This window comes from Stomoxys calcitrans, chromosome 4 (genome assembly GCF_963082655.1).
Source record: "Stomoxys calcitrans chromosome 4, idStoCalc2.1, whole genome shotgun sequence".
Taxonomy (NCBI): domain Eukaryota; kingdom Metazoa; phylum Arthropoda; class Insecta; order Diptera; family Muscidae; genus Stomoxys; species Stomoxys calcitrans.
Window position 1 is genome coordinate 61,850,825 of NC_081555.1, and position 14,089 is coordinate 61,864,913.

Consider the following 14,089-nt stretch of genomic DNA (forward strand, 5'->3'; position numbering starts at 1 on the left):
CCGTCACAGAAATTTATATTTGCCGAGACTAGAGTAGAGAACACGGAGTCAGGTTTTGGTTTTACAAATCTGTTTATTTAACTCAGGAAAAGTTCCTTAACGATTTAAACACTAAGGCCGAGACCTGGGATGGTTCTCTGTTGTGCCGAGCTAGGGGTACTTCGACGGTGGCTGCGCTCGTGAGACCTGGTACGGTTCTCTGGTGTGGGAACCCGGGTGTACTTCGATGGTGGCCGCGTCTGGGAGGCCTGGTACGGTTCTCGGTTGTATGAGACCTGGCCCGGTTCTCAGCTGTACGAATCCTGGTATGGTTCCCGGTTGTATGAGACCTGGTACGGTTCTCAGCTGTGAGCCCGGATGTCCCTGGACAGGGGCGTAAGAGGACTATGGCAACCCGCTCTGAGGAAGGGGTCCTGCTGGCGTGGACGATCGCAGTGCGAGATGGGTGAAGACCTGGACCGGTTCTTGCACCCTGGTGAGTGGCTTGGCGTGGGGTCCGCGAAGTGGGATCGTGGGACCGTCCGTCTTTCGTCAGTTATGTCCCTACCGTGCGGTGTCGGTCGGGGTCTATCGCTAACGCGGCGTACCCAATGTGGCGCAAAACAAACTGCCCACGGACGTTCGCGGTGTCGGCGGGAAACACGAGGCTAAAACGGTGCAGTGGCCACGAAAGTTCACTGGTTGCGGGAAAGTTTAACGAAGCGGTTACGTTGCAGTGACCACGAGAGTTCACTGTCTACGGGTCTCAGACAGCAAAGATTAACGAAGCATTTACGTTGCAGTGTCCACGAAAGTTCACTGTTTGCGGGAAGGTCTAACGAAGCGTCTACGGTGCAGGGACCACGAAAGTTCACTGGTTGCGGGGCTCAGACGGCAAAGATTAACGAAGCATTTACGTTGCAGTGACCACGAAAGTTCACTGTTTGCGGGAAGGTCTAACGAAGCGTCTACGGTGCAGTGACCACGAAAGTTCACTGTTTGCGGGGCTCAGACGGCAAAGATTAACGTAGCATTTACGTTGCAGTGACCACGGAAGTTCACTGTTGCGGGAAAGTTTAACGGAGTGGTTATGTTGCAGTGACCACGAAAGTTCACTGGTTGCGGGAAAGTCTAACGAAGCGGTTACGTTGCAGTGACCACGAAAGTTCACTGTTTACGGGGCTCAGACGGCAAAGATTAACGATAATACACGGCTCTCGAACACTGTCACTTTAGTCTTTTGTCCATGTCACTTAGCACTTTTCACTCTACTCACCGATATCTCCTTGGCTTCACACTCGTTGCTTCGCCTCCGACGGTGGACTTCTGATCTCCTTTGCCTGTTGCACCCCTCCTTTTATTCGTTCTCACTCATACCTGGTTTTCAAATTCACCACAGCAGCGATCATCCAACGCCAGGCATTCTCCCTTCAACCATCCAATGTACATGCGTATGGTCGCTGTCGTTGCTGGCTGACCAACAATCATGTGGGGCCCTTGCCTATGCCAACCACATGTGCGTGTGTGTGTCCCTTGTTGTGGCTGGCTGACCAACGCATCAGCATAGCCCTTTGTCTATCCAACAGCCATGTGCATGCGTTTGTTCGTTGTCGTTGGTGGCTGCCTACCCATCCTGAGTGTCGCCGTGGTGTCTGGCTGCCGTGAATATCACTACCATTGGCTATGCTATTTTGTTTGTAGTCATACGGTAACTTGTTATGATCATTTTTGGAGCTAACTTGTAAACAAGTATGAGGGCCACTCATTCAGGCGGGAAATTCACTGCCTGTTTCTTTTTTTTTTGGGAACAAAATGATAAAATGGTCATGGGCAAAACAATCGATACTGGCAAGGCGTACACACAGTGAATACACTGTGAGAAATTACCGATTAGTTACTACTACAAAGTACACTGAGAAAAATAATTCATTTAAATTAATTCATTAATTCAAATTCATTAACCCAAATTCATTTTAAATAATTCAACATAAAAAAAGGCAACACAGGTTAAACACGAATGGAGACGCCACTGAGTGTGGACGGAAACGAGCCAGCGACTTCCGTCATCACACTACTCCCCTCCTCCGGGAAGAGCTGGTTCATCTCGGCATTACGAACACCTTCCCTTGGCGGTTAACCATAATGCGGTAGCGGCGGCCGCAGATCTCCACTACCTTCTTGTACTGCCGATGCGGCACATGGAAGGCTAGGGCTACCCGGATGTGGCGTTGGAGGGCCGGCTGGACCTCGTCCGGCAAGCGCTCTTGGCAGTTGTAGGCGTAGTTCCGCTGTAGAGGTGGCGTCGGTACCACAATTGCGCTGGACAATCGTGCTGGTGGCGGGGTCGGGACCCGGGTCGCTGTCAAGCGTGGGTTTCGCCTGGACGTCGGCATCTCCGTCTCGGAAGCGGTCGAATCAACGTAACGCGGCGACGTCGACACAGCCGGTGCAGGTCCCATCACGCCTAGCTCCTCAGCTGATGACTCATCGGAACTCTGAGCTGGGGATACCTCGGGCGGCGGGGTCGGTGGATTTGAGGGTACGAACCTGAAGGGGCGCGGTAGCGAGTTTGGCAGTACCTCCTCGTCGGATGACAATTCCACAATTTGTATTACCTCCAGCGGGGGCGTCGGTGGACGTCTAGGTAGCAACCGGTATGGCCGCGTCTGTGTCGGCGGCCCCTCGGAGTCTGACGACAGGACGATTGTGTCCTGGATGGGTGCGGTCGGCCTACGCACTAGGGGTTCCACCAGCGGTCTCTGTGCCGGGGGTGTTGCTGGCCTCAGCCTGGGTTGCGCCTCACCGCTAGTTTGCCCCGGTGCCATGGCTGGCCTGGGTATTGGTCGCACCGCCACTACCGGGCGCGAGACGGGCTTGGTCACCATCCTCTCCAGCCTTACGTAGCACGGGGGTAGCTGCAACTGCTGTGGCCGAGGAGACTTCGAGGCCCGTCTGCGGGATTCTAGCGGGCGCCTTCTGCGGGGAATTGATCGGCCGGGGCCTCGGCTGCCTTGTGCAGTCTCTTGCTGTTGCCACTGCTGCTTGAAATAGGCCTTTGTTTTCACCGGGGTCTGTTCGGGACCCATGATTGGGTGCGGCGGTAACGCTGTAGGTGAAGTATCTAGAGACGGGCGAGAAGAGATTGGAGAGGTAATACTTAAGCAATGTTCTACCGTTCTTTTCGCGTTAGTGTGTTGGTCAACTTCGTCCGCTGTAGTAAGAGGTTTTATCTCGCTGAGATGGGCTGTTCGGACGTCTCCTTTGACACGTCCACGTACACTGACTATTACTGGGGACGGATAACTCAGAACCTCGTACGGGCCATCGTATTTTGGGGCGAGCTTCGCTGCAAAGCTATCGATGGCCTTGGACAGCGGGTGTTGCCGAACTAACACCAGGTCTCCTACTGCTGGTTTCCATGACCTTCGCCTCAGGTTGTAGTGTCTTCTTTGATCTTCCCCCGATCGTCCCAGCTGATTGCGTACAATCTTGAAGACTTCGCGAAGTTCCTTGGCTTTGTCGTTGGGGTCCTGCTTCCTTGTGCCAGTTCCAATGGCACATTCGTCGTACAAAGCGCTAGGCAAACGAGGTTCTCGACCCTGCACTAAATATGCGGGGCTGTAGCCAGTAGATTCGGATGTGCTCGTATTGACCGCGAGGTTTATCTCCGGTATGTGCTCATCCCATTTGTTGTGTTGATTTTTACAGAGCTGAGCTATCATAGTCTTCACGGTTCTATTGGCTCGTTCCGTGGGGTTCTCCTGCGGAGTGTATGGCGCGGTAAATTGTCTTCGCACACCGATCTCTTGCAGGTATTTTTCCAGTACTCGACTGGTAAACTGGCTGCCATTGTCGGTGATAAAGACTTTCGGAGTACCAAACCTACCAAGTATTCGCTCACGAAATGCCTTGACCACTCCCTCGACAGTTGCCTTCCGTTGTGGCACCAGCTCAACCCATTTGGAGAATCGGTCGATAAACACCAGCAACGTCGTGTTCCCATGCTTGGTTCTTGGGAGCGGGCCCACAAAATCGGCGCACACGGTTGCCCACGGCTCTTCTGGAATACTCAGTAACATTTCTCCTGCTGGTGCCCGCTGACTTGGTTTGTACCGTTGACAGGATTCGCAGCTCTTGACGAATTTCGATATATCCCGCAGCATTCCCGGCCAGTAGTACCGACTACATACCCGGCTGATTGTCTTCCGTACACCCAGATGCCCTGTCCCGTCAACCCATCGAAACTCTGCATAGAGCCGTGGCGGAAACCACTGAAGACTGTTGCTGGATCAAGACACGACTTGCCGAAATGCAAAAGAACCCAGCAAAGTTTCCCGACTATTCCTTGGTTGGTGGCCAACTCTATCGGCATATCACCCGCCATCCCACTGATGTGGATTGCACACCTTGGAAACTCTGCGTCCCGACCCCTCTACGTTCCCGTGTGCTCCACGAGAATCATAGTCAGCCAGCGGCAGGTCATCTGGGTGTACGGAAGACAATCAGCCGGGTATGTAGTCGGTACTACTGGCCGGGAATGCTGCGGGATATATCGAAATTCGTCAAGAGCTGCGAATCCTGTCAACGGTACAAACCAAGTCAGCGGGCACCAGCAGGAGAAATGTTACTGAGTATTCCAGAAGAGCCGTGGGCAACCGTGTGCGCCGATTTTGTGGGCCCGCTCCCAAGAACCAAGCATGGGAACACGACGTTGCTGGTGTTTATCGACCGATTCTCCAAATGGGTTGAGCTGGTGCCACAACGGAAGGCAACTGTCGAGGGAGTGGTCAAGGCATTTCGTGAGCGAATACTTGGTAGGTTTGGTACTCCGAAAGTCTTTATCACCGACAATGGCAGCCAGTTTACCAGTCGAGTACTGGAAAAATACCTGCAAGAGATCGGTGTGCGAAGACAATTTACCGCGCCATACACTCCGCAGGAGAACCCCACGGAACGAGCCAATAGAACCGTGAAGACTATGATAGCTCAGCTCTGTAAAAATCAACACAACAAATGGGATGAGCACATACCGGAGATAAACCTCGCGGTCAATACGAGCACATCCGAATCTACTGGCTACAGCCCCGCATATTTAGTGCAGGGTCGAGAACCTCGTTTGCCTAGCGCTTTGTACGACGAATGTGCCATTGGAACTGGCACAAGGAAGCAGGACCCCAACGACAAAGCCAAGGAACTTCGCGAAGTCTTCAAGATTGTACGCAATCAGCTGGGACGATCGGGGGAAGATCAAAGAAGACACTACAACCTGAGGCGAAGGTCATGGAAACCAGCAGTAGGAGACCTGGTGTTAGTTCGGCAACACCCGCTGTCCAAGGCCATCGATAGCTTTGCAGCGAAGCTCGCCCCAAAATACGATGGCCCGTACGAGGTTCTGAGTTATCCGTCCCCAGTAATAGTCAGTGTACGTGGACGTGTCAAAGGAGACGTCCGAACAGCCCATCTCAGCGAGATAAAACCTCTTACTACAGCGGACGAAGTTGACCAACACACTAACGCGAAAAGAACGGTAGAACATTGCTTAAGTATTACCTCTCCAATCTCTTCTCGCCCGTCTCTAGATACTTCACCTACAGCGTTACCGCCGCACCCAATCATGGGTCCCGAACAGACCCCGGTGAAAACAAAGGCCTATTTCAAGCAGCAGTGGCAACAGCAAGAGACTGCACAAGGCAGCCGAGGCCCCGGCCGATCAATTCCCCGCAGAAGGCGCCCGCTAGAATCCCGCAGACGGGCCTCGAAGTCTCCTCGGCCACAGCAGTTGCAGCTACCCCCGTGCTACGTAAGGCTGGAGAGGATGGTGACCAAGCCCGTCTCGCGCCCGGTAGTGGCGGTGCGACCAATACCCAGGCCAGCCATGGCACCGGGGCAAACTAGCGGTGAGGCGCAACCCAGGCTGAGGCCAGCAACACCCCCGGCACAGAGACCGCTGGTGGAACCCCTAGTGCGTAGGCCGACCGCACCCATCCAGGACACAATCGTCCTGTCGTCAGACTCCGAGGGGCCGCCGACACAGACGCGGCCATACCGGTTGCTACCTAGACGTCCACCGACGCCCCCGCTGGAGGTAATACAAATTGTGGAATTGTCATCCGACGAGGAGGTACTGCCAAACTCGCTACCGCGCCCCTTCAGGTTCGTACCCTCAAATCCACCGACCCCGCCGCCCGAGGTATCCCCAGCTCAGAGTTCCGATGAGTCATCAGCTGAGGAGCTAGGCGTGATGGGACCTGCACCGGCTGTGTCGACGTCGCCGCGTTACGTTGATTCGACCGCTTCCGAGACGGAGATGCCGACGTCCAGGCGAAACCCACGCTTGACAGCGACCCGGGTCCCGACCCCGCCACCAGCACGATTGTCCAGCGCAATTGTGGTACCGACGCCACCTCTACAGCGGAACTACGCCTACAACTGCCAAGAGCGCTTGCCGGACGAGGTCCAGCCGGCCCTCCAACGCCACATCCGGGTAGCCCTAGCCTTCCATGTGCCGCATCGGCAGTACAAGAAGGTAGTGGAGATCTGCGGCCGCCGCTACCGCATTATGGTTAACCGCCAAGGGAAGGTGTTCGTAATGCCGAGATGAACCAGCTCTTCCCGGAGGAGGGGAGTAGTGTGATGACGGAAGTCGCTGGCTCGTTTCCGTCCACACTCAGTGGCGTCTCCATTCGTGTTTAACCTGTGTTGCCTTTTTTTATGTTGAATTATTTAAAATGAATTTGGGTTAATGAATTTGAATTAATGAATTAATTTAAATGAATTATTTTTCTCAGTGTACTTTGTAGTAGTAACTAATCGGTAATTTCTCACAGTGTATTCACTGTGTGTACGCCTTGCCAGTATCGATTGTTTTGCCCATGACCATTTTATCATTTTGTTCCCAAAAAAAAAAGAAACAGGCAGTGAATTTCCCGCCTGAATGAGTGGCCCTCATACTTGTTTACAAGTTAGCTCCAAAAATGATCATAACAAGTTACCGTATGACTACAAACAAAATAGCATAGCCAATGGTAGTGATATTCACGGCAGCCAGACACCACGGCGACACTCAGGATGGGTAGGCAGCCACCAACGACAACGAACAAACGCATGCACATGGCTGTTGGATAGACAAAGGGCTATGCTGATGCGTTGGTCAGCCAGCCACAACAAGGGACACACACACGCACATGTGGTTGGCATAGGCAAGGGCCCCACATGATTGTTGGTCAGCCAGCAACGACAGCGACCATACGCATGTACATTGGATGGTTGAAGGGAGAATGCCTGGCGTTGGATGATCGCTGCTGTGGTGAATTTGAAAACCAGGTATGAGTGAGAACGAATAAAAGGAGGGGTGCAACAGGCAAAGGAGATCAGAAGTCCACCGTCGGAGGCGAAGCAACGAGTGTGAAGCCAAGGAGATATCGGTGAGTAGAGTGAAAAGTGCTAAGTGACATGGACAAAAGACTAAAGTGACAGTGTTCGAGAGCCGTGTATTATCGTTAATCTTTGCCGTCTGAGCCCCGTAAACAGTGAACTTTCGTGGTCACTGCAACGTAACCGCTTCGTTAGACTTTCCCGCAACCAGTGAACTTTCGTGGTCACTGCAACATAACCACTCCGTTAAACTTTCCCGCAACAGTGAACTTCCGTGGTCACTGCAACGTAAATGCTACGTTAATCTTTGCCGTCTGAGCCCCGCAAACAGTGAACTTTCGTGGTCACTGCACCGTAGACGCTTCGTTAGACCTTCCCGCAAACAGTGAACTTTCGTGGTCACTGCAACGTAAATGCTTCGTTAATCTTTGCCGTCTGAGCCCCGCAACCAGTGAACTTTCGTGGTCCCTGCACCGTAGACGCTTCGTTAGACCTTCCCGCAAACAGTGAACTTTCGTGGACACTGCAACGTAAATGCTTCGTTAATCTTTGCTGTCTGAGACCCGTAGACAGTGAACTCTCGTGGTCACTGCAACGTAACCGCTTCGTTAAACTTTCCCGCAACCAGTGAACTTTCGTGGCCACTGCACCGTTTTAGCCTCGTGTTTCCCGCCGACACCGCGAACGTCCGTGGGCAGTTTGTTTTGCGCCACATTGGGTACGCCGCGTTAGCGATAGACCCCGACCGACACCGCACGGTAGGGACATAACTGACGAAAGACGGACGGTCCCACGATCCCACTTCGCGGACCCCACGCCAAGCCACTCACCAGGGTGCAAGAACCGGTCCAGGTCTTCACCCATCTCGCACTGCGATCGTCCACGCCAGCAGGACCCCTTCCTCAGAGCGGGTTGCCATAGTCCTCTTACGCCCCTGTCCAGGGACATCCGGGCTCACAGCTGAGAACCGTACCAGGTCTCATACAACCGGGAACCATACCAGGATTCGTACAGCTGAGAACCGGGCCAGGTCTCATACAACCGAGAACCGTACCAGGCCTCCCAGACGCGGCCACCATCGAAGTACACCCGGGTTCCCACACCAGAGAACCGTACCAGGTCTCACGAGCGCAGCCACTGTCGAAGTACCCCTAGCTCGGCACAACAGAGAACCATCCCAGGTCTCGGCCTTAGTGTTTAAATCGTTAAGGAACTTTTCCTGAGTTAAATAAACAGATTTGTAAAACCAAAACCTGACTCCGTGTTCTCTACTCTAGTCTCGGCAAATATAAATTTCTGTGACGGACCCTTCCCCGCGAGTTATACCCCAGCACACGAGGGGAAACCTGTCGTTACAGTAGTTAACGTACAGTTAACGTTCCAAAGCCAAGAAGTTGAATTTATATGTTGTCAAAGGAAATTTTGATTCGCTACTGGGAAGAAAGTGGATCGAGCATTTTGTGGATGTACAGAAGACGAATATGCTCTTAAGCGAGAATGGGAACGAAGTTTTACGACATTAGCTGGGACAGTTTGAGGATGTTTTCGGTGATGTTGCAGGAAAATTGGATTTACCCCTGTTGAAACGAATTTTTTACCAGGAACCAAACCAGTATTTGCAAGAGCTCGGGAAGTTTTTAATAGCGCTGAGGGTGAAATATGCCGCGGAGATTGACAAAAAATTGGAAGTTGGACCATACAAAAGAATTGAATTTTCCAAATGGGCTTCGACAACACATGTAGTTGTTAAAAAGAATGGCAAGATTAGAATGACGGGTGACTACAAACCGACTCTGAATCCTAGAATTATTATAGATGAGCATCCAATTCCGAAACCGGAAATTTTGTTTAACAAAATAAAAGGAGTCAAGTGGTTTTGTCACTTGGACATTACTTATGCTTATTCGCACTTACAAATTGAGGACGAACTGGCTCATGCGTTAACTCTGAACACTCCCACTCATGGATTAATTCGGCCGTTGCGGGCTGTATACGGAGCTGCAAATATTCCTGCTGTTTGGCAACGTGCTATAGAGATTGTTCTTCAACGCGTTGCTAATATGTGCAATTTCTTTGAAGGCATCCTTATTTATTCCGAAACTTTTGATAAACTTATGATTGCTCTCAAAACTACGTTGCAACGTCTACGAAAGAAGGGTAAGCTTAACCGGTCTAAGTGTGTATTTGCAGCATCATCAGTTGAGTTTTTAGGACATCGAATTGACGGAGAAGGTATACATAAGTCGGATTTGCATATTCAAGCTATTAAGGATGCACCGAAACCTAAAACGCACGATGAGTTGTAACTTTTTTTTGGAAAGGCTATCTACAATGGTTCCTTTACTTTAAATTTGTCATCCAGAGCTAGAGTATTGAGAGAGGTGCTATCTACAATAAGAAACCATCTCAATAGACGGCTGAAGCTGATACGGCTTATAGGGATTTAAAGGATGTCTTGATTTCAGACTAGGTGTTGATTTCGTATGATCCACAGTTGCCTTTAGTTCTTGCAACGGATGCAAGCAAGACAGGTCTCGGTGCAGTGTTGTCACATGTAATGGAGGATGGTAAAGAGAGGCCGATAGCATATGCTAGCCAGACATTGTCGGTCACTGAACGGAAATATCCACAATTTGATATAGAAGCTCTGGCTATTGTGTGGGCAGCACAGAAGTTTTTTCTTTATTTGTATGCAAGACATTTCACATTGATAACGGATCATAAGCCATTGCCGCAGATTTTGCATCCTGATAAAGGCCTTCCAACGTTGTGTATTAGCCGAATGGCGAATTATGCGGATTTTTTTTTTATGCGAATTTTGATTTTGATGTTAACTTCAGGGATACTAAGACTAATATCAATGCTGATTTCTGCTCAAGAGCAATTGATACGAACATGATTGGCAAGATCCGAGAAGAATATGACGAATTCGATAATTTTGTAATAAGACAAATGCAGCAATTGCCCACAACCCCAGAGCGAATCGCTTCGGAAACTCGTAAAGATGACGAATTGGGCAAAATAGTGAGGTTATTGGAGGCTGGGAAATGCCTCAAATCGCATGGATATAAATCACCAGTTGTAAATTATAAACTTTTCGGTGATTGTTTAGTATTTGAGCACCGTGTTGTAATTCCACCGAAACTCCAACACAACGTACTTAAAGACCTTCACGCCGCTCATCAAGGCGTTGTTAAAATGAAAGACGTCGCCAGGTATTTCGTTTACTGGCCAGGGTTGGATAAGCATATAGAAGATGTAGCCAAGGCATGTGATGAATGTGGACGATTTGCAAATGTACCAGTGAAGTTTGGTGGACATCATTGGCAGTATCCAAAGCAACCATGGGAACGAATCAACATTGATTGGTGGTCCTTTTGTGGGAAGAATGTTATTACAAGCGCTTACAGTAAGTGGATTGAAGTTAAGATAACGCCATCAACTTCGTCAGCAGCTACGATTAATGCCTTGGATGAGCTATTTTCAAGCTTTGGAGATACGATTACGGTCGTATCGGACAATGGAATGGGTTTTTCATCTGCAGAATTCAAGGATTATTTGACGCGAATTGGAGTGTAATATCACAAATGTTCTGCCCCTTCTCACCCTGCTACTAATGGGCAGGCGGAGAGGTCAGTTCAGACCAATAAAGCGGCTATGAAAACATTGGGTGCGAACAAGGAAAATTTGCAACTCGGCTAATTTAGTAACTAGGTAATTACAGAATTGCCCCTCATGCAACTACTAGCAAATCTCCTGATTCGTAATTTCTTGGTAGGACGATGAGAACACGTCTAGATTTAATGAAACCCGACAAATTACATTTCAACATGTCCGAAAAGCAATACATTAAATTCCCGCCTTCATAGCGTGTATTCGAACCGATACATGAAGTGTACTTTCTATCCAATAACAAGAGTTTGATTAAGTGGCTTAAAGGCTTTATTATAAGACGAAACTGGGACCTGCACTATAAAGTTTTATATAAAGGAAAAGAGGTCAGACGTCATGTTGACCAGATTCGAGCATAAGTACAAAATAATGCAAATGGATGTCTAATGCCCACCGTTACTCCTGCCGAACCAGGAAATGTTCGATGTTCAACACCCCTTCCGTCATATGCAACGCCATTTCGGTCATGTGATAATTCGATTGACAGAAACATAATTGCAAATGAGTGCCCTCCGTCAACGATGACCAATTTTCTCACAGGAGTCGGATTTGCATGGATTCGTGGCTGGTGACATCAAACCTACTTCTAATACATCCGAAGGAGAACCTTGCATCTTACCACGCATATCGCCCAGACGAAGACGACAGAGTTCTTTTCTCTCCATAATAAATATGTACAAGGGAAAGAAATGCTGTATATTACTTTATAAATATTTTAAATGTCTGTTTTTAATACTTAGCTTTAAACAATATTGTTACCTAGTTATTTATTATTGTAACTTTGTTGTTTTGGTCAAATGTAGATACATAACTTTTCATTCAATACACATTTTCTGAATAGATAAAATCGAATAATATTTGAGATGCTTTTGTTAGTAATTGAACCCAGTCATTCAGTCAGTGGCACGGCTATTTAAGTAAAAACTGGTAATAAAAGAATACTTTTTAAAAAGTGACACAAAGGAGTGAAAAAGTGGGTAAAAAACCAAGAGTATCGTATTTAGTGGCACAATAAAAAAGCGGCATCGTTGACGAGAGTAACCTAACCTAACCTTACAATGACACTTCAACTAAAATTTAATGAAACGAGACAATTATTCTATAGTAATTTATTCATTGAAGATTGTTATTTATTTATGTTTTAAGACAGTAAATTGTTGTTCAATACTATTCGTAAGACACTGCTATTCATTACTTAACAATTATATTTTTTATATTATTTGTTGCGACTCAGCTTTTCTCCAACGGGCACCACACAGTGTAAATAGGCGTATTGAAGGGCTGCGCTTGGATCGATTGATTTGACATCTTATCTTAAAGATAACTTATTGCAAAGCATTAATGATCTGTGTTGTTCGATAAAATATATATTTTTTCATTTGTTATGTAGCATGTGAATTTTTAAACTATATCATATATTTTTTATTTATTTAATGGTAGTTATGTGTGTATGGTTTAGTTAGATTGATTAAATACTTCGATTTGCATGAATTTGTTTATTAAAAACTAAAAAATATGTAAGAAAATATAATTATTATTCATATAGTTAAGTAAGAGTGTATATATATATATATATATATATATATATATATATATATATATATATATATATATATATATATATATATATATATATATATATATATATATATATATATATATATACAATATATATATATATATATATATATATATATATATATATATATATATATATATATATATATATATGTATAGCATTTCATTTTAAGAAATGTGGAATGTTTTGGGACATTTTCCATAATGTGTAGGTTTAAAGAGACATTTGCTTTTATAAATTAAGTTATATAAACAAATAAAAATACTTTTTTAAATTAATCTCTACGATAGGTAATCTCTAAATATGATTGAAATTGGAAAATAGGTTAATAATGAAATGAATTAAACAATAAAATCTGTGTGGATATGTACAATAAATATATGGTTGTAATAGGTTGAAAAAGCTGCTGCGTGAATTTTTGCTTTGTTTTCAAAAGATGTGTACCCATCTGTCTCTAGATAAAGATTTTTTATAGTAGAAATTTTTTGTTGTAGACAGCAAACGAACTTCCGCCGACATTGGAACATGTGTACATGAAGTTATTTCTCTGTAATACTGAGTTGTAAAATTAATATTTTAATATTTAATTATTTAGGAAACATTAAATTAAAGAACAACATAAGTAAGATACAAAAACAAACAAAAAATATTTGTATATATATATATATATATATATATATTTAATGATCATCCCGAGCCAATCCTACACTGAAAAAAAAATCGGTTTCAATCACGAATTTAATTTTTTTATTTCAAACAGCTTCAATGACAATGATGATAATCACAATCACAAAGTCATTGAAACGTTGAGTATGAACACCTTTACGGACAGTAAATTGTCCATAAAGGCAATAACAACCAAGACGGTAAGGTCACGGACAGTCTTGCAGTGTAAGAAGGAGATTAACGCCTTCTCTGAGGATAGTACAATCCGCATTGTTTGGGTGCTTTGCCATAACGGAGTAAGAGGGAATGAAAGGGCAGACGAATTGGCAGTGAAGGTCAGAGGACTGCTGTTAATAAACTTGATTGAACCGAGGCCTTTCGGGTCTACGCAGTCCGAGTTATGCAACCCTTTGGAACAGCGAAAAAGTCGGTAGGATGGCGAAAATCCTATGGGGTGATCCGCATTGTGAGAGGAAGAGGCTATTACTGAAAGTAAGAAGGAAGTCAGTATAGCTTTTAGTATCATAATGGGACATATAGGACTACGAGCTCACTTATGCAAAATCGGTGCGGCAAGTGATAGCATGTGTAGGGCATGTGGGGAAGATGATGAGACGTTGGTGCATTTCCCATGTCATTGCCCGGCTTTCGCGACTAAAAGACACCGGCACTTAGGTGGGGACACAATACCAGACATGAACCAACTTAGGAGAGTGGTATGAAAAACAATTAAGAATTTTTTTAAGTAACGCTGAATTCCTAACTTACAATTTTCTTTAGAGGTTAATTTTAGAGCGCACACCAAGCAGATTACTGACT

The 14,089-nt window shown here is 46.6% G+C and overlaps 3 protein-coding genes across 5 annotated transcripts in view; 1 reads left to right on the plus strand and 2 right to left on the minus strand.

Annotated features, from left to right (window-relative positions):
* Window positions 1-1,868: 1,868 nt before the first annotated feature.
* On the minus strand, window positions 1,869-4,168 carry LOC131997252 (serine/arginine repetitive matrix protein 1-like). The gene has a single exon (XM_059367904.1). The coding sequence runs from the start codon at window positions 4,140-4,142 to the stop codon at window positions 2,079-2,081; it is 2,064 nt and encodes a 687-aa protein (XP_059223887.1). The 5' UTR covers window positions 4,143-4,168; the 3' UTR covers window positions 1,869-2,078.
* A 5,742-nt stretch (window positions 4,169-9,910) lies between these two features.
* LOC131996942 (uncharacterized protein K02A2.6-like) lies at window positions 9,911-10,932 on the plus strand. Its single transcript, XM_059367145.1, has 2 exons — window positions 9,911-10,119; window positions 10,194-10,932. Exons 1-2 carry the CDS (start codon window positions 9,911-9,913, stop codon window positions 10,930-10,932), a joined length of 948 nt encoding a protein of 315 aa, XP_059223128.1.
* Window positions 10,933-12,119: 1,187 nt separating this feature from the next.
* Window positions 12,120-14,089, minus strand: part of LOC106084420 (zinc finger protein 879) — a 42,158-nt gene continuing 40,188 nt past the window's right edge. For 2 of the 3 annotated variants that reach the window (XR_001220816.2, XM_013248091.2), the window contains one exon: window positions 12,903-13,159. The gene's annotated coding sequence lies outside the window, so the exon portion shown is untranslated. Of the gene's footprint in view, window positions 12,532-12,902; window positions 13,160-14,089 lie in introns of those variants that run through there. The other variant, XR_009398150.1, reaches the window with a different exon arrangement.